Source organism: Pocillopora damicornis, chromosome 7 (genome assembly GCF_964200805.1).
Source record: "Pocillopora damicornis chromosome 7, jaPocDami1.2, whole genome shotgun sequence".
Classification (NCBI taxonomy): Eukaryota; Metazoa; Cnidaria; class Anthozoa; order Scleractinia; family Pocilloporidae; genus Pocillopora; species Pocillopora damicornis.
The window spans coordinates 15,395,131-15,416,002 of record NC_142676.1 but is presented as its reverse complement, the minus strand read 5'-3'; the positions used below and the strand labels follow the sequence as shown (position 1 = coordinate 15,416,002).

General features: G+C 39.2%; 2 protein-coding genes and 1 pseudogene across 3 annotated transcripts; all 3 read left to right on the top strand.

The window, feature by feature from the left end:
- The first annotated feature begins 7,463 nt into the window (after positions 1-7,463).
- Positions 7,464-15,185, top strand: LOC149042777 (uncharacterized). Its single transcript, XM_089213494.1, has 2 exons — positions 7,464-8,220; positions 13,138-15,185. The coding sequence occupies exons 1-2, from the start codon at positions 7,878-7,880 to the stop codon at positions 14,691-14,693; spliced, it is 1,899 nt and encodes a 632-aa protein (XP_089069620.1). The 5' UTR covers positions 7,464-7,877; the 3' UTR covers positions 14,694-15,185.
- Positions 8,559-11,457, top strand: LOC149042778 (uncharacterized; annotated as a pseudogene). Its single transcript, XR_016188767.1, has 2 exons — positions 8,559-8,693; positions 8,847-11,457. The product of XR_016188767.1 is annotated as an uncharacterized LOC149042778 (transcript).
- A 186-nt stretch (positions 15,186-15,371) lies between the features above and the next one.
- LOC113686937 (LINE-1 reverse transcriptase homolog) lies at positions 15,372-18,395 on the top strand. The gene has a single exon (XM_027204621.2). It carries the CDS (start codon positions 15,372-15,374, stop codon positions 18,393-18,395), a length of 3,024 nt encoding a protein of 1,007 aa, XP_027060422.2.
- Positions 18,396-20,872: the final 2,477 nt, after the last annotated feature.

Sequence of the window (20,872 nt, the reverse complement as noted above, 5' to 3'; positions counted from 1 at the left end):
AAAACTGTAAAAACTAGGGTAAGAATTGCAGTCTAAGGAAGTATTATATAGTAAGTAGAATAAGTAACGTCTTGTAGGTGGTATTGTAAGTAGTGTTCGTCTTGTTTTGTAAAGTAGTGTTCTTCGTGTTGCAATTAAAAAAAATTAAAATTGAAAAAAAAAAGAAAAAAAAAAAGAGTTTGCTTTGAACAAAGATTGATGAGCCGTACTTTCAAACATTGTACAATGTAAATAGTTTTTTGCTAAAACAAGGAATTTCGTTTTCTAATATCAAGATATCTGTACCTGTTACTTGTAAATATATTATTCAGTTTTGTAAAATACAGTCTTCACAAGTCCACCATTTGTTTTCTTGTGTCCTTCTCTGGTGTCCAGACTTCCCTTCTCGAATAAATGGGTGGTTACTAAGCAAACGTTTTGTAGCATTCTCCAGCGCTTTATTTTCGTTCCATCGTTCCATTTTCATTTCAATTGTGGGCTTTAGCAATGAAGAGAACTGTTGTCTTTCGCAGGAAATGGGGAAATTAAAAGGTATTTTCAGAGTTGATTAACTTATTTAAAATGTCACTGCAAATACACAAAATTAAATTTCCTCAAGTTTATTTGTGAACATTTTGATGTGCGAACAAACGATCACCTTTTTTACAAAAGTGCATTTTTAGGTTTTTTTTTTTCAAAATCATGCTTGAAAGTTGGGGGTGCGGCTTATACACGAGTTTTTACGGTACATTTAATGCTTAGTCCTTTAACTGTGTAAACTATAAAGTCACACTATCTAACACCAGTGACCCCCATCAGTCCCTGCACTTGAGTATAGTAATTGTAATTGCGCTTCAGTTTGGGTTCATCATTGACATTTTCTAGAAAAAAATGGTATCTGAAAAATGTAATTTCTGACGGTTGAGTGACTAGGAACGAATTAGTCAGAAATTTCTATTCTGATGGCACGATTGAGAGGTTTTAGTATTCTCAGGGGAGAGTTTTGAGTATTTAAAGTTTTAGCGGGGAATATTTATCATTCTAGCTCAGTCACTCTTTCTATTTGCTGTTGTCAATTTAGTTAAATTTTCTCTATGGAGTTATGGGTTTGTTTCTACCTCTTCCCCGAGGTTCCGTGCCACTGCATTAGATGGGGAATACGTTTTTTTGGCCACATCTAAAGAGTGGTTTTTTAGTGGTTTTTCGTATCTGGCGTGGTAAAATTAATTTTTCAAGCTTTTCAAGTTAGACTTGCTAGCATATTCTATGTTGTAATAAGTATATGTAATAAGTATATGTTACGACACATTGTTGTTGTCGGATGACTGACTGACCATTCCTCAATAAACTATTTCACATTGAATGTTTCGTGATAGTGTAGTCAGAATTGCATCTAGGGGGTAACCAGGAATTTTGTTTCAGGACTCTTGACCTTTGAAAGGCCAAAAGGCAATGAGCAGCCAACATCAATACCTTTCCATCAGGTGAAGCACCCAAATATGGTGCATTCAGACTCACTAAAAGAGTTGATTTCAGGACTTGTACTGGACAATGGATGGGAAACATGTACTTTTGCTACTGCTCCAGGGCAACTGGTTCATATTTCATCCCACGATTAGTATACCATAATGTAAAGGGCTTGGGGAGCAACAGGCTGTCAATGAAACATTCATGATGCCTTTTCCTTGCGCTAATTAAGCCAAAGTTTGAACCTGTAAATCTACATTTTTGTTCATTCTTCCACTCCACACAATTAGATTGCCTTTGTGTCTGTACTTTTTCACTGCCAAGCAACAGGATAGTGTTTTCCTCTAATCGACAACTATGAAATAGCATATTGCGTGATGCCAAACTGAGTTAACAGAACCCTGCTGAAGGCCCAAACTGAGGTTGTGTCCAATTTATGAGGTCATATCGAGTGCCAGCTCTCATTACAACTTCTTTCATATGAGTTTAAAGATATATACAGGAGGGCAGAAATCACACTGTGGCATTATAAGATCACAAAACTTGCAAACACGAACTTTTGCGTCACTGAGTTTGATACTAGTCACATAGTAGAAACACATAATGATAACATGCGACAAGACCTGCAAATCTTTGCGTGATAGTGGTTTGTGCCCGTGTCCTTGTTGTCGCAGAGAAGATTGATAAGCTGCGAAGTTTTGTTGCCACTTACGAGAAAACTTCTGACAAAATGGGAAAGATCATCAACCCAAACCTCTGTAAACAGCTTGGGAGAAAGCCAAACCAATGAGCAAAGCCAAGAAGAGGGAAAAATAACAGGAGCCAGGTGCCACTCGTGTCAGATGAAGACCCCTATGACATTATGGTGCCAAAGCCAATGAGGTACATCAAGCACTACCAGAATGACGAGCCCTTTCATGTGGTGTTTACTCATAACTACTCGAATGCAATAACATACACCAGTTGCACAGATGAGTTCCCCAAGTGAATAAAGATGGCACCCTATGACATTGTTATACTTCATGAAGAATGATATCACTACCCTAGAAAAGATGATGATGGCATAGAGAAAGAAGTTATAGAGAGTATTTTATTACACCTACACATGGGTTGATACCAGTTTTTTTACGGTACTAGCTGATCCATTTTGTAGGGTTAATAGAGTTCTTCCTCTTCTTTTTCTTATTATTATTTGTAACAAAATCAAGCATGGTTCATATTTGGCATCTTTTATTTTGTATATACAGTTCCTCCTGCACTTCATAAAAAAAAATACGAGGAGGAGGAAGATCTCCTGATTGATGCAGAGGCAAGTAAGTAAAAATTTAAAATGAGTTATCTTAATCTGGGCATGCAAAGAACACATGTACCTAGTTGATTCTCTGATATCCTACCATTAGAACCAAGATGTGAACCTGCCTATGACCTCCAGTTGCTGAGAAGGTTGATAGTAGCAAATGATGTGCCCCTGCACCAATGCACTGGGAGTAAGTGCATGAAGTCTTGTTTGCATGATTTTAGATAAGTTTGCCTGTGAAGTCTCTTTGGCTTACAATTATCATGTAATGACTTAGTCTTTAGCACAATGAACTCCAGATTGTGTTGCAGTCAGGTTCAAGACCTGGCTATATGTCATCCGGTTGTGTGTTTGGATAAGATAAATTTACTCCAGCACTATCAACTAGACCCAGAGAACTTGCAGGGGAACCTGACAAAATACTGAGATTATCTTCAACTGAGCCACCAGCTAGTCATGGCCTGGTTTCTTCATGGGACATTAAAAAAAACATGACATAGAACACACATAGTGTTTGGACATTTCCAATGGATTCTTTCCATTCACTAAATTATACAGGTGTATTAGTATGGTATTTTTGGAAGAGACAGATTTTGTGCATTTATCTAATAACAAGCAATCACTTTGTCAGTAATCTCATTATCTAAAATTTTGACCCAAATGAGAAAGCAGTGCCACCCGGATTACACTCCATTGGAGCTTATCAGATATATAGCAACACAAAAAGCCAAGGATATCTTAAGGTACACTTCCTGTATATTTCAACAATATTTCAAGGGCAGGCTTGACATTGAGTAAACCACCACTGACCTAAATTCATTTTAATCAGAGTGAGGAAGGATAATCATGTGATTCTAGTTAAAGATGTATAACTAATGGCCAAGATGCACAAGTCTGATAGTATCAGTGTATCCATCACTTTATTGAATAAAGTGAACTATATTGGTTTACTTTACAGCTTTGTTGGATATAGCTGTTTTGGGAACCTGCTACCTGTATGTCTCTCTTCAAGGCATCAATTTGATGACAATGGTAAGGATGTGGGCTTGATTACCAATCCCTGTTTCTGAACTAAACTTTGCTTTTCCCCACCATTATTATTATTATTAGCTGTTGAGACCATGGTGGTTCTCCTGTTGGCCCACATGAATATCAAGCTGTAACCCAAAGAAATCAATATCAAATTATTTTTAATTTCACCTGTGAGACAACAGTTTATTGGATGACAAAAGTCAGTTCTTGATGAGTGATTAAGGCATGCAACCTCAAATTAAAATTTTCCATGGCGCACACATCATCAAGTTAACAAGTGTTAACTATCAAACAACAAGTTAATAAACATTGTGAGCAAAAAGAGTACGTTTGGAACAGAACCATCTACCAGAGACACTATCATCTCCTTAGTAAGGTAATGGATTGATGATCTTATTTCCATAGCTTGTGGAAAACATCAACAACCTTTGTGCAGTAATGATAATGAGATCAGGGTGATGCACCACATGTTAACATCAAACAGGATGATAGTTCGAAGCATGATAGTAGGTCATTGGCCTCTTAGCATTTGTGTAGCTGACATCGTATTCCCTAGCTCATATTAATAACTTAAAACAATCTCAAATCTTTTAATTTACTTCTAATTTGGAAATTTTAAAACAATTAACAGACAAGCAAAAAAAAAAACCAAGAAAATAAAATACAAGTGTATGATTTTGTGTTGTACAATTTACTAATTTTTTGTGCAAAATTATCATGGTATATCTTTCGGGAAATGACAGTTGCCTTTTAAGAGACTTAGCTGAGGCAATCAGGCAAGGCAAGGAGGTTTCACATGCTCTTAAAGCTCACAAGTAAATGTCACAGTGTCCTGTTTATTTCATTAACTACAATGGCCATAATTTTCCAACGTAAACTACTGAACATGGATTTGAATTTACAGAGACCTCTATGAAAGGGATTAGCTTTAAGGGCACATTAAGACCTAGAATTGCAAGCTTCTGTAAGTGTTGTAGATCACAGATAAAATAGGGAGCATGGAACTGATTTAGAATTATATATCAAAGATAGTTTAATCTGCATACACCACTTGTACACTACACAGATGGAAGTATGCACTAGAAAAACAAATATGAAGTACATTGATTTAAACCGCCACTAGAAACAGAAATAAAAATGCATTCTTTTTTTGTAAAAGAAAAATTGCTAAATATGATCATTGGCATTATTTGAAATGTATTTCATAAAGTGGTGTTATGAATTACTACTTATAAATTCCACTGTTGCAGGAGGCTTCTGACAGGGCCAAATGTACCCAAAGAGAGGCAAGAGTTCAAGCTCCTGTATGTTTTTTAAATATTTGTGACCCTTACAAGAGCAGAATACTAACATAGCACATTTACAGTTGTATTACTTGAAAATAACTGTGTAAATCTGGATGTATCTATTTTTATGTCTTAATTCTTTCAAAAGCAGACAGACCTCAAGACACAGAAAACAAGAGAATTTTTTTTAAAATTGATTTTGTATTACAACATACAGGTAGAAATGAATAAACATGTAAAATGCCAGCCATTGCCCACCTCCACCCCTGACGTCAATCTCAGTTTGTGATGAGTTGATTAGCAAGACATTGACAGCTAGAAATATTGGTGTTCTGTACGGTACAGTCATGTCAATAGAACATCATGTTACAGCTGTATGTGGCAGGCTTCTTCCACCTTCAAAATATCAGCCGTATAGGGAAATATATCAGTTGCCATACAGCAGAAATACTTGTGCACACTTTCATTTCTTCCGGACTTCTGTAATTCACTTTTGTATGGACTGACAAAACAGACTATCAAGCAGCTTCAGCATATTCAAAATGCAGCTGCCAGAATGGTTGCACTTACACCCAAACATGAACATATATCACCGGTATTACAGGAACTGCATTGGCTTCCTGTAAAACAGTACGTAGTTTTTAAAATTCTTTTGGTGACTTTTAAATGTGTAAATGGCATAGCACCTTCATATTTGTCTGACCTAGTTACAAGGTATATTCCTAGGCGCAACTTAAGATCTGCTGATGGCTGTCACCTGTTTAATGTCAAATATAATCTGCGCAACTATGGCTTTCGTTCTTTTTCAGTAGCGTCACCACAGTTGTGGAATGACATGTCACTAGAAATAAGATCTTGTAAGAGTCTGAATGATTCAATGAAAAAACTGAAGATTTCTGTTTTAAGAAAGCGTTTTTTAAATTAGTCCTTTTATATTTTGGTCGTTTTTTTATATATATTAGCCATTTGATATTTTCACTTTATATTTAACGTTTTTATTAATTAATTGTATTGGATTTTAGCTGTTTCTAAGTAGTCTTATGAACAATACTTGTGATATCTATAACATTTTAAACATTTTTGTAAAGTGCTATCGGACATCACTGGACATGAGGGGACGTAAATCGTCTGCACTGCAAGTATATATCAAGCTCTGTACGTTATTTAATCCCATTAAATATGTGATATTTATGTCAGCATTTGCATGGTTAATATCGTTAGTGCCTCTTTTGGTTGGATCTGGACAATGTTTGTTTTTTTTTCCCAGATTGCTAGTCAGTGCATGTAGGTTTTCCTGGATATTCCCCTCAAAATGGTGCCAAGGAAAGGTTCTTCAACCTTCTCTCGCGACATGAGTGAGGGATTAAGCAATCAGAGTTACTGGTATGTGCTCACAACAGAAATTTGTGGAATTACTCCTTTGCAATATTTAAAGCAATCACCAATTGTGACAACTTTTTTTTCAAGATTTCTGCAGAATTAAAAGTGGCAAACTTTGGCTTCTTGATGGGCACCTCTCCATTAACAAGAAAAACTCCAGTGCGTTTGAAGTTGTTTGCTCATCTTTTAGGCTTGTATTGGCTATTCTGAGGAAAAAAACAGGTTCTGAAGAACAAGGATCTGCTGCAATTAATAAAGTTAAAGAATTTTTGAACAGCTAGGATTTAAGTTCCCTTAAAGGAGACAGCGACAATGTGAATTGCAAGCGACCACATGCACCTTGGCCCCTTACAATGCCCCCACGAAAGAAACGCCTGTCTCGGCTCATTTGACTCCTCCAAGCAGTGGCAGTCTTAATTCCCCTAATCTAAAGGAGATTTGTGAAAGGAATGATTTGGAGACCCCAGAAAAGACTTTCCTTATTAAAAAAAGGGGGAAGCCACGTTCTCCAAGATGTACAAGGCATCTGTGAAAGGAGCCAAGAACATTTGTCAATGGTGCTTTCCAGCATATGTGCTTTTGGTAATCCTGAGGCAAAAGCTATCATAAATGAGATTGTGGATGTGGCCCTAAAGAAAGGAGTGAAAAGGACGGTGGAAGAGCTTGTTGGTGATGAAACATTTTCTTTATACGTGGAAAGCCTCCAAGTTCCAGATTGGGTGTCACCATATTTCAAGACCAAGTCAAGGATATCTGGTAATACTTGGCAAGCAGTAATCAATATCACCAAACTTGGAGGGACAGGGGTAAGGTTTATTCTTAGTAATCAATGCTACAAGGCTGGATGTTTTGCCTACTTCATGGCAACCGCTTCATGTTTGCCTCTCAAAGTCCAACCCTACGTCCTCGTCGTGAGAGGTGGAAACAGGTAATGCTGGCTAACAGGGCTCTGGTGAAGCTGCATAGGCCAATCCCCTGTGCGGTGGATGTAACGGATTACAGAATCATTGATCAATTTCAACTTAAGGCGGGGGTAAACCTGAAATTTGCTCAAAAACTGAGTTTTTTGTTTTCCTCGGAATTTGCAGCTTTGGGTATTAAACTTTGCTATGGAAAAATAATTTTCCATTTATTTTCACTATTTTAACCTTTTTGAGCGATTTTAAAATTCCCGCTCTGACTAATAGCGTGGTTACCATGGCAACGAGAAGAGCATTTTTTAATTTTTCAGTTGTTTATGAAGTGTTATTCTGGCAACCAAGCTCCAAATGGGCAGGATTTAACGAGAGATACTTTATTTAGTCTTATCTGAAGGGTTTTCTAAGGTCAAAACCATTATGGGATAGATTTAGAGGCAGTTTTGGTTGAATGTGACACTCGGTGTACTCGGAGCAATCAAAGGAAAAGTTATAATCAAAGGAAAAGTTATATCGAAAATGGTCGGAGAGAAAAGTAGATCTGTCTACAGGAAGAAAAGAAAGAGAATTTTTTCTGGAAGGCGAAAACAGAAAGAAGAGTCTGAAGAAACAGCTCCTGATGTTGACGAAATCGCCGCCTCAACTCCGAGCACTTCGCGGGATGAAAATCAGCTCTCCGACTCGGACTCTAAAGAAACCGTTGGTTCCTCAAGAAAGAAAATGAAATATGCCGACGAGGAGCTTCTTTTAGACAGCTCTGATGAAGAGTATGCCTTCAATACCGAGGAAAGCGAGGGATATAGATTAATAAATGTGAAAAATTTATCCACGGCCGTCTCAAAGGCACACATGTGTGAGAAAGGTGAGAAATTTTTGGAAATCTATGTCTTTCTCTGTTCTCGATTATGACTTATTTCCCATATCATATCGACCCTTAGTTCCAGTTTTTCCCTAAATACGCTGATTTATCTATTAAATCTTGGATTGGTTAAGAGAAAGATTTTGAGGTACACGCTTGGAAATTTTGACCTCAAATTGGGCCAAGGAAATGTCCACTAGATTCCAGTCCTTTTAAGGCCAAATTTCGCTCGGCCATTTTCATGGCGACTCAGAGGGACCCGGGGAGTCATCTATTTTGCCTGTTTGCGGGAGACTTGTAATGAAAACAAACGTTTGGCGCTAAAAAATAAAATCTATTCCTTTCAAGCTTTAGTTTGATATCTGATTCATCGACTTTGTCCATATTTCTTGATTTTTGCATTCGTAGTGAACACAGGGCTCCAAAGAACGATCGCAGTTACAAATATAAGTCTTCAGTCGACTTCAAAAACGGAGGTAAATAATGTTAAAGCACTCGTTTTGCTCAAAAAGGAAACGGTAGAACCACAGAAGAGATATTGATCGTTTATAATTTCGAGTTGAGCGGTCATAATTTTGCTTTTATATGTGTAAAAATTTGTAACAAAAATACTCAATTTTAATTGAAAGGAAATAGCCTGTGGCCCATGACCGTGGCGATCGGGCAATGGGAAGTAAGAAGAGAAGAACCCCTCGGAGATCGCTTGCATTTTCGCAGAAGAAACGATTCCCTGTAGCTGAACTAGCTAGAGAAAGGGCTACCCTTCGAAAAGAGTATCTGTCAAAGAGTAAAGAGCTCTCTGCTCTGAGAAAAAAGTTAGAGCGCCTACAAAAAAATGGCGAGAAAATACGAGAATGTGTGGATCAGCTTGAGCTTGAGGTGACCCCGCCAACTCAAAGCCGTGCGACAGCATTTGAAATCTTGCAAAACACTTCTACAAGTAGGAAAAAAAGCCCAACTGAACTCACTGGAGAGGGTAAATTAAATTTACCGAGACGAAGTGCCCACAGAAGGCAATTAGAGACCCTGATTGCTGCTTCAGAGGTGAACGGAGGTTCCGTGGAAGATAGAACTCGTGCTCTTGATGGAATGTTTTCCACTGTTCTCAAATATGGCAAAATGGCTGATATTTCTAAATATTTCGATTCTTCTAAAAAGCTTAAAAGGGCAGCTGCGATGAAAATAAATGCTCAAGCGAAGGAGTACGAGGAAAGCAATGAAAATTTCATCCGTTCCTTATCTCTACTGTATGCAGGGGGGATCATTGGAAAAGTAAAATACCAGCAGGGGAGATCAGCAATGGCTATGAGACATACTGGGAAAAGAACCATGAAAGGTTATCTTTCAAGGGAGAGAATCAAATTTGGCTTTGGAGTTCCCATTCCAAGGCCACTTGCTTACAGTGCTCTCATGCACAAAATTGAAGAAATCAATGTTGGAGAGACCTTGTCAGTGAGAGAAACACTGTGCACTACCTTACCCAGGGATCAACGAGTTGATGGGGTCTACAGAGACTTAGAGACAATGCTAATTATGCTTAGTCAATTTTACTTTGAAACAAATGAATTTAGAAAGGACAATGACAAACTTAATTGGTTTGGTCACAAAGAAGGATCCTTTAAAGTGGCAATTGGGGGGGGATGGAGCACCCTTTGGGAAGTGGGATGAGTCAATGTCCTGGTTGGTGAGTTTCTTAAATGTTGGGCCAAGAGTGGCTAGCCCAAATGACAATTTTCTTTTATTTGGTGCCAACTGCAAAGAAGACCACCCATGTGTAGAGCAATTTACTCTGCAATTAACCTCCAAGATTGAAGCAATTGAGAAGAAAACATATACAGTGTCAGAGAAGCAAGTAACCTTCACTTTTGAACTGGTTCCCTCAGACATGAAATTTCTGGCTTTCCTTAATGGGGAACTTAACAATGCTGCCACTTATTTTTCCAGCTTTGCAAATGTATCAAAAGAGGACTGTGTTACACTGAATGGAAAATTTGGGCTAATGAATGATTGCAAGTGGAAACCATGGCCATACAAAGATAGATTAAACATTGCCAAACAGGTAGAAAGTTTTAAGGCAAAGCTTCCCTCCAGCCTTGCAGCCTCAACAAAAAGAACAAAAATCACCAAATTTATTGCCAGTAATAAATCAAGGCAGGAATTTCAGCCACTGATTGGAAAGTTGTGTGATAAAGAGGTTGTAGAGCCCCTTCACCTTAAAAACAATGGGGTACAGCATTTACACACAATGCTATTAAACCTAGCAATTTCTTCAAGTAACCTCCCACAGAAGATCTCCAGCCTATCAGACCTATCCCCAGCATGTGCAATGTCAAGGTACATGAAGGCACTAGAGTGTGATGTAAAAGCTGGACGTTTGAAAAAGCAGCTAGGAAAGTGGATGCTGGAAGATAGGTCTAAGGACAAAGACTTTTCTTACAGACTGACTGGAAAGGACTCAAGACTTATTTTGCATGGGTTTATGTACCTTGTGAATGCCATCAGGGGGGATTCAGATGATCCCAAATTGCTTATGAAACTTTTGTTCATTGTTTTCATTGCAATGAAGCTCAGAGATTGTGCCTCCATTTTTTCAATGTACCACATTACTCAGCCAGCCATTGATGAACTCAAGGTCTTAGCTCGGGATTACTTCACAGCAGTCACACTCTTCACAGGCACTGTATCAGGGACAGTTTGGAGCATTGGACATTTGGTCCCAGTTCACACCCAGTGGGTATTTGAGAAATATGAAACTGGATTAGGAGTGAACACCATGCAAGGGAGGGAAGCCAAGCATGTTCAAATTGCCAGCTATGCAAGAAACAGCCTTTATAAAGACCGCTGGAATCAGGTATTCAGGCATGATTACATCAGTAAACTTTGGCTCCCTCTCCGCCAGCCATCTCTCTTGACATATCATCAATCAAGAGACAGCCTCATCCCCAATCGCATTACCACAGATGCACAACACTTTTGCTCCTGTGGGTTTTCCAAAGGTGAACACGACGACAAATGTTTCTTTTGTGGTCATAAATTCATGGATGAGATCAAGAAGTCTGTTGCGGAGGGAAAGCCTACTAGAGAGTGTTTGAAGTACTTGTCTTAACTTGGTCGTGGCTTAGTCTTACAAGCCTAGTGGCCCATGACTGCCAGAGCTTATCCCAGTTTCCGTAGCATGAAGCAACTATTGTCAGGTTTCCCTGACAGTTTGCTGGTACCCATTTATACTCCTGGGTGGAGAGAAGCACTATGGAGTAAAGTGTCTTGCCCAAGAACACAACACAATGACCTGGCCAGGGCTCGAACCCGGACCTCTGGATCCGGAGTCCAGCGCGCTAACCACTAGGCCACCGTGTCTCCGACTAACTATAAATCGGAGTCAAAACATTGTACCAAAGAAATAACAGAATTGGGATCATGTGTCAGACACTCTCCGGCTACCTCAATTATTTTCATAATAATAACAAATTCTGAGAGCGTGAACCTATTCTAATAACCGGGAAAGAAATTTTATTTTAATACATACATACATACACACACACACACACACACACACACACACACACACACACACACACACACACACACACACACACACACACACACACACACACACACACACATACATACATACATACTTTTATTGATGCTCCCTAGAAAGGGTTTTTCAGCTAAACACAATACAATTACAAATACAGATTTAAATTTAAATTAATTAAGAATATAAATGTAATTATAACTATAATAAATGTCAAAAATATTCTAAATGTAACGAATATTCTAAATGTACAGTGTTGTTAGTAAATCTGCTTAATAGTTTCCTTAAGAGAATAATTTTTATTGTTAGGGGTCTGCCAGAGACTGTTCCCCTTTTCTATATTTTAATTCCACTGAGGGCATTGCAACAATAACATATAAGACAATTAATGTACCCACAATTGTGTTAGAAGTGTATAAAATCATAAATATAACATCTATTACATATATGTTGTTGTCTCGACTCGATTACAATTTAAGAATGTACCACTGCATCCAATCAATACTGGAAAAACAAACTGCTCCTGTTTCAATGCTGAATGATGCCAAATGCATTCCAGTACCCGTAATGGAAATTAAATTGTAAAATTTCCTCTTAAAACTTGTATCTCATAATTCCATTCTTCCTGTCGTCAACAATAAGTTTTACCACCCCTTTTCCAGCTCCTAGCTCCTTTGTAAATGCTTCGCAGTCCTCAAATTTATTGAACAAAGCACACAGTCTTCTCATATTTGTGAATGTTATTGTCACTGAACCGGGTTTCTCCGAAACATCTACACCATAACTTGTGCGATTTACAATCCCTTTGTTTAATAGACTGAACACTTCCTGCGGCATCGGAACATCGAAACAGATCACCCAAGGATGGATTTTACTCATCCGTGGAGTAAGGCGTGTATTAATTCCATTCTTAGCTCTTATCATTGTTCGTTCCAACATTGGATATACATGACTGATTTCATGCTCGTGTCGATAGCGAAGGGGACCATATTTTCCTTTCACAACAGCTTCGGCCAGTTTCTCTAGTGCGTTAAATGTCTCATCTAGATATTTCAACTTGTGAACATTTGAAATCTGGCGTTCGAATTTCGATTTCTGCCGCTTTAATGCTCCTTTGATCCCATTAAAAAGTTCTTCTTGGTCAGGCTCACTTTGGGACGCCATTTTGATTTGTTTGTGTACATGGGCCCAGACCCTGCGCGGCCGAAAGAGTTTGGCCCAATTTGAGGTCAAAATTTCCAAGCGTGTATTGTGCATTTACACTGTAAACAAAAAATTATGGGGAAAAATCACAGTATGTGTATTTCTGACTTGAGGTCTTTACTTTGCTTATAATAAAATTGCCCGATTTATCTTACAATTTTCACTTGATTTGTCTTTAGGCACCTTAACTCTTGAGGAAGATAAAAGTGCAAGAGCAGGGCTGATGTCACAGTTTTCCCTTCAGTGCAGTTCCTGTGAGGAATCCAGTCCACTTCCAACATCCAGTGATGTGACCCAGCGAGGGAAATCGTATGACATTAACCACCGAGTCGTCTACCATGCTATAGAGAGTGGCAGTGGTTACGAAGGCCTTGCCACATTCTGTGGTATAATGAACATGCCTTGCCTTTCTAAGCCTGCCTACTACAAACAAGTGGACAACATCCTGGAAGCTCTTGAGGATGAAGCAAAGGAGGACATGAGAAAAGCTGGAGAGAGACTTCGGCAGCAGATTTTGGAAGAAAACCCAGAAAAAGATCTGGATGATACTCTGGATGCTGTTGTAAGTTTTGATGGCACTTGGGCCAAACGAGGGTTTACCTCATTAACTGGAGTGGTTTTTGTCATTTCAGTGGACACTGGTGAAGTTTTGGACTACCATGTCCTTTCAAAGGCATGTCAGAAATGTGCTTTAAAGAAAGCAAAAGGTGTAAATGAGGAAGAATTTGAGGAGTGGTTGTTGGAACATGAGTGTGACATAAACTTTGCTGGTAGCTCACCAGCAATGGAGTGTGAAGGAGCTGTAGTCTTGTGGGAAAGGTCAGTGGAACGTCACAACCTGAGGTACAGATGGATGGTGAGCGATGGTGATAGCAAAGCCTTTAATTCTGTGGAAAATGTTTATGGTGAAATCAAAGTTGAGAAATTAGACTGTGTGGGACATGTCCAAAAAAGGATGGGCAAACATCTGTTGAACCTGAAGGCTAGAACTAAAGGGAAACTAACTGATGGCAAACCTATTGGTGGTATAGGGAGACTGTCTGACACAAGAATAAAGAAGTTCCAGAAAGAGTATGGACTTGCAATTCGGCAAAATACCATCAGGAAATCCAATCCAGGAAGAAGGGAGGTGGAGGTTGCAGTTTATGGAATGAAAAAAAACATTATTGCAATACTCCATCACAATGTTGAGTCAAATGACCCAGCCAAACAGCATCGATTTTGTCCACCAGGGGAATCCTCCTGGTGTAAATGGAAGCAAGACAAAGTAACAGGAACATCTACATACAGTAGTGGTAACTGTTTGCCAGAGGTCTATCTTGATGTCTTGAAACCCACTTTTATGACTCTAAGTGACTCGAAATTGCTAGAGAGGTGTGTGTTGGGAACAACACAAAATCCCAATGAGTGTGTTAACTCAATGGTGTGGGTACGGTGTCCTAAACATAAACACCATGGTGTAAAAGTAATTCGGTGTGCTGCAGCATCAGCAGTCTGCCACTACCATAATGGAGCTTCTAGTAGGCTAAAAATCATGGAGAGGCTTTGTATCCCTGATGGTGTTTGTACAAGAGTGGCAACACATGCAAAAGACAGTAAAAGATTGGCTAAGTCCGATTTGCAGGTTATGCAGAAGGAAAAGAGACGGCGTCAAGGGGAGCGACTTCTGAGGACTCGTCGAGAGGAAGCCCTTCGAGAAGCTGAAGGAGTTACTTATGAACCAGGATGTTTTTAAATTACTTTTAGATACTCCTGTAAACAAAATATGGACACTTGGGCCACTATAGTGGTTACATATTGTAAAAAATTAAGTTTGATTGCTATCTGTAAGTTTAAAGGCCATTTTCTCATTACGCAATAATTTTGTCTTCCAGAAAGGATAACTTGACAACAATTTATCCAATTGATCTGAAATTTTCAGCATTTGTTCCTTTTGATAAGTTTTGTGTTATAAGCAGAGCAATTTTCCATATGATGTATGTACTTAAAGTTATGAAGTGAAACACCCCTCTGATTTTCCATGTCAAATTTAATTGATCATCATTTAAAATGTTTTCAACATATTAGAAATCCCTCTGCTTATAACAATAAGCAACATGTCTTCTTTGAATTGATACTAAAAACGTTATTTTTCATTAATTCCAGAAGGGGTTATCTTTTCTTAAGTAACCCCAGGTAGAACCCAGCAGGTGGCTCAATTAAATGAGTGGTATCCTATTACAATTGACATGTTGAGTCTGAAATATTTTTTTTCATGATCTTCAAGTCATAAGCTTTCCAGGGATATATAGTTTGCCTAAGTTTTGAAGTAAGTCCTAGCTGTGAAAAATGAATGAAAAATGGGCATTTTTTCAGGTTTACCCCCGCCTTAACCATCGACTTGGGGAATAGGGGGTCGTCACACAGACAGCATATGACGCAGCGTAGGGAAAGCCGTCAGGATCCTACACAGCCAATTGCTCTTCTTTCTCCTAAGTCAGCATCCCTATTAGGCACGTGGAACGTGACAACTATGTTCCAACCAGGCCGTGCTACCATCATAGCGCATGAGATGAAGAGGTACAAGTTATCAATCCTCGGACTGAGCGAGACACGCTGGACCTCATCAGGAGAGATGAAATTGGCAGATGGCACAACTATCATATATTCAGGCCATCAGGATGACGGAGCACCACACACTGAGGGTGTCGCATTCATGTTAACATCAGAACCTCGTAGAGCCATGATCTCATGGGAACCTATAAATTCTAGAATTATCACTGCCAGGTTCAGGACCAAACATAAGAAGATAACCGCACATATTATCCAGTGCTATGCTCCCACAAATGATTCAACTGAGGAGGACAAGGATGATTTCTATGGTGTGCTTACTGAAATAGTTGACAAAGCGAAGGAAAGAGATCTTGTAATGATAATGGGTGACTTTAACGCAAAGATAGGAGAGAATAACAGAGGATACGAGCAGATTATGGGTAAACATGGTCTGGGGACAATAAATGAAAATGGCGAACGTTTCGCAGACTTCTGTGCAGACTGCAACCTTGTCATCGGAGGAAGCTTGTTCCTGCACAAAACAAGACACAAGGCAACATGGGTATCGCCTGACCGCGTAACAGAAAATCAAATAGACCATATATGCATCTCACAGAAGTTCAGGCGATCTTTATTGGATACACGCGTCAAGAGAGGTGCAGATGCTGCATCAGACCATCACCTCCTAGTTGCCAGAGTCAGATTAAAGCTGAAGCGTAACTATCAACCACGAAATCCAAGGATAAAGTACAATGTGCACTACCTCATGGATAGTGATAAAGTACAGAGCTTCCGTTTGTCGTTGTCTAACAGATTTCAGCCCCTACAAGATCTGAATATAGAGGATGAATGGAGTGACATCAAAGTGAGTATAAACAGAACATGTGTAGAAGTATTAGGGACTAAGACAGCTGAGCACAAGGAATGGATTACACCAGGAACCATGGGGTCTATCAGCAAAAGAAAACATCTGAAGGAAGAGTACAACAGAAGCAGGACAAGGAGAGAAAAGGCAGAGGCACACAAGAGGTATGAGGCAGCAAACAGTGAAGTAAAGCATAAGATCAAACAAGATAAAAGGGAATATTATGATACCGTAGCGACGAAGGCAGAAGAGGCTGCAGCACATGGCAATATGAAGGACCTTTATGATACCACCAGGAAGTTGGCGGGTAAATTTCAACAGACTAGCAGCCAAGTAAAGGACAAAGAAGGTAATATCTTGACTAGGGAAGATGAGCAGCTTAAGCGATGGGCACAATACTTCAATGATCTCCTCAATCGTCCTCCCCCGCCAGAACTTCCAATAATACCGGAGGCTTCAGCTGAGCTGAATGTGAACTGCGGGAAGCCATCCAAAATAGAGATTGTGCGCTCTATCAAGATGCTTAAGTCAGGGAAAGCAGCTGGCCCAGATAACATACCTCCAGAGTCCCTGATAGCTGACCCCGACCTATCAGCAGATATCCTCTATGGCTTGCTTGGAAAGATATGGGAAGAGGAGGAGATGCCCCAGGACTGGAACGAGAGCTACATTGTAAAACTGCCAAAGAAAGGTGACCGCCAGGAGTGCAAGAATTACAGAGGTATATCCTTGATGTCAGCGGCAGGGAAGGTGCTGAACAAAATTATCTTGCTTCGTCTTCAGGGGGCTGTGGATGCTACACTGAGAGATCAGCGGGCTGGCTTCAGGAAGGACCACTCCTGTATCGACCAAATAGCCACACTTAGGATAATTATTGAGCAGTCAATTGAATGGAACACTTCTATTTACGTTAATTTCATCGACTTTGAAAAGGCTTTTGATAGCCTCGATAGAAGTGTTCTTTGGTGCCTTATGAGACACTATGGCATACCAGGGAAATTCATTCGAATCATCAAAAATTCCTATGATAAGATGACTTGCAGAGTCCTTCATGCTAGTGGATTGTCAGATAGCTTCACGGTCAACACTGGGGTCAAGCAAGGTTGTTTGATGGCACCGTTTTTGTTTCTACTTGCTATGGACTGGATCATGAAGGAAATAACTAGAGAACAGCGAAATGGGATCCAGTGGAACTTATTGGAGCAACTTGAAGATCTAGAGTTTGCTGATGATATCGCCCTGGTGTCAAGTAACAACCAACAAATGCAGGACAAAACAGCACGGCTAACAGCTAATTCCATCAAGTTAGGCCTGCATCCGAATGTGAGTAAGACCAAGGTTATGAAGGTCAACTGCACCAACAACAGACCAGTTAAAGTGAGGGATACCATCTTGGAGGAAGTAACATCTTTTGTCTACCTAGGCAGTGTAGTCAGCACTGACGGAGGTTCTGATGAAGATATCAAGGTCAGGATAAACAAAGCCAGAGTAGCTTTCAATATGTTGAGGAAAGTGTGGTCCTCCCATGTCATCTCACGGAGAACCAAATTTAGAATTTTTAACACCAACGTCAAAGCAGTCCTCCTCTATGGCTCAGAAACGTGGAGAACAGCTAAGAAAACGTCCCAGAAATTGCAGACCTTTGTCAATAAGTGCCTTAGGCGAATTTTAAGAATCAGTTGGACTGATAGGGTAACGAACGAGATGCTGTGGGAATTAGCAGGCGAGGAACCAATCATAACTCAGATCTCAAAGAGAAAGTGGAGATGGATAGGTCACATCCTAAGGAAACCGGCTAACGTCACCCGGCAGGCACTATGTTGGAACCCCCAGGGCAAGAGAAAGAGGGGTCGTCCCAGGAACTCCTGGAGAAGAGGTGTAGAGTCCCAAATGAGAAACTGGGGCCACACTTGGGCCACTTTAGGAAGATTTGCCCAGGACAGAAGCCGATGGAGGACGGAAGTGGTTAATGGCCTATGCTCCAACCCGGAGCTAAGGGCGAAACACATGGCAACCGCTATCATGCAAATCAATAACTAGCCTCAAGGGAAGTTCCTAATGGTCACATTCACTCTTTTCAAAAAGCCTGTCTTTTGATAGATTGTCAATATTTGCTTGAAGTTTAGTTGCTGATAAAAATTTCCGTTTTTAAGATACAGTAGGATCTGTGCTAAAAAGGCTTTAAAAGTTTCAGGATTTTGCCCTCTCTGCCTCAAAGATGTAGAAAGACCATTGACACCAAAAACTGCCCTGAAGAGTTTGAGACTAAGAAATTGTTGCCAGCTTAGCACAACTATAGGATGGCGTATATCATTAATTTCAAGGGTGGAGGGGCAGCATTGCATAGTGTTGATCTCTCAGAAGGGCTCCTTCTTTTGGAAAGGACATGTCTGCACTCATGTTTATCCCAACTTGGAAGCAGTTCTATAGTAACAAATTAAATGCTTGAAAGTGATTCAAGAAGTGAAAGTCTTATTATTATTATTTATTATTATTATGATGATAATGGCTGATTTTTTAACCCTCAGTTATCAATGTGTTTTCCATGTTAATTTTTGTTTTGCTTTCTTTCTTTGGTTTCCATTTTAGAAATCCTCTGACACACCAATATTGTTAAATCTCAATCAAATGAAGGCTGCCAAAAAAGTGATCTTTGGAGTTTGTAAAGAATACATGGATGTGAAAAAGGTGCCAACTCATTTACAAGATTATCAGGTGGATTTGTATCCTGTTTTGGAGCTGATTGTTTGTGAGCAAAGGCTGCACAAGGTGTGCTCACCAACTCTCAAACTTCTGATCAAGATAGATGGAAGACCCTTTTATGGTAAATACAGACTGTCAGGTTTAAGTGTGTTGTCATAAATTATGAAACAATACCTATCTCAGATTAAATGCGTGGCTGTGCATAGTTTTTGGTCCCATGTGAATGGAATGGAATGAAATGTGAATGAAATAACAACTATTTCCATTGTTATTTTTTTTAATGAACAGGTAGAAATCAGGTGTTGGTAGGTCTGGTTGCCCGTTTGGTTGTCCGTCTTAACTCTGTGTACAGCATACAAAGTGCAAAGTCTGTTTACCCACTGGCCATGGCCAATTGTAAAGAAAACAGGTTCATCATTAATTTCTATTATTCTATGTTACCAAAATGCTTTTTCTCCTTTGCTTGGCATGGTTACGAACTGTTTACCACCCACAGTATAGACACTTTCCCATTTACACTTTCCTTACTGAAAGCCTGTAGTTTTGTAGACTATATGTGACAGTTTTCATTGTTGTAATGTTGGCTTTCCAGTGGCTCCAAGATCTGACAAATGTAACAAACACATGCACAACAAAAAAATACCCACACACAATTATACAGAAAGAAAAAAAAACTACAAACCCTTTTCCAATATAAGAACCTTACCCCAAAACAAGCTCAATAAACAACAAGTTTCATTGGTTGTCTTTATGCCTAATGTTATTTTGATAGGGAAAGCCCAAAGGTACTTTTAAAGGATGTGAATGAACAAAAGAGAACCATCAAGAACCAAGGAATTTTTGTTGATGGCATCAAGGTCAATATAGAATTTGATGGTAAGATGTTTCTGCTAGTTTATTGTATGAAGGTTGTTTACAAGAACAACCCTGATCTGTTTTAAGCGAGGGGAAGCTGACTTTCTTTTTTGAAACTTGAGGTTTTTTTTTCCATTATCAGTGCAGCTGACCAATATTTTAAACAGTAAGTTATTTTTCCACATGTATGTCATCAGAATTCTTTATTACTGTTGTTTTTTGTCATAGCTTAGTTTCATTGGACTACAAAACACTGATTCTTCTTTTGGTTAAGAAAGAGGATCTTGATTTTTAACTTGGTGGTTGAGGGGTAGATGTGGAATTTTGCTTTATATGCAATGCAATCAGGGTTAGTATTTGTGTTGGTGTACATGTGGATGTACAAGAATTTTTTAGTTGTTAAAGTTCATCAGTTGCAATACACAAGCTGTAGTCTTTTCTAGCAATGCAACCACAAAAATTTTGTATGATAATATTAATTTAATTTGAGGTAATTCCATTCCCCATTAGGGTTGCAATTGTCATGATGTGACCCCTGATGAAACCTGCCCAGAATGCCTACAAAACAAGTGTAACAGAGGCAGGTATATTTTTAGTATAGCCTTTCACGATCATTACTTGATGCACAGGCTTACCTGGGAAGTGCTTGGGGCCTTTTGAGTATCAGAGTTGACACATTGGTGAGAGCAGCCACCTTCCACCAGTCTGGATCTGTTCTCAGACAAAGCACAATATGATTTGCTGGCTCTCTAATCTCCTCTTAGAGGTTTTTTCCAGGCACTCTAGTTTTCCCCTCTAATGAAAAACCAACATTTGACTTCATTGATTTTGGGTTGTCTCTTTTTGTTTCCACAATAATTATTAGTCAAGAATTTATATTGTTTCTTGAATATTAAGACTCAACGATTTATTGCCATTTATTTATTGCCATGGTTTTCATGAGGCTATTAATTTTTTAT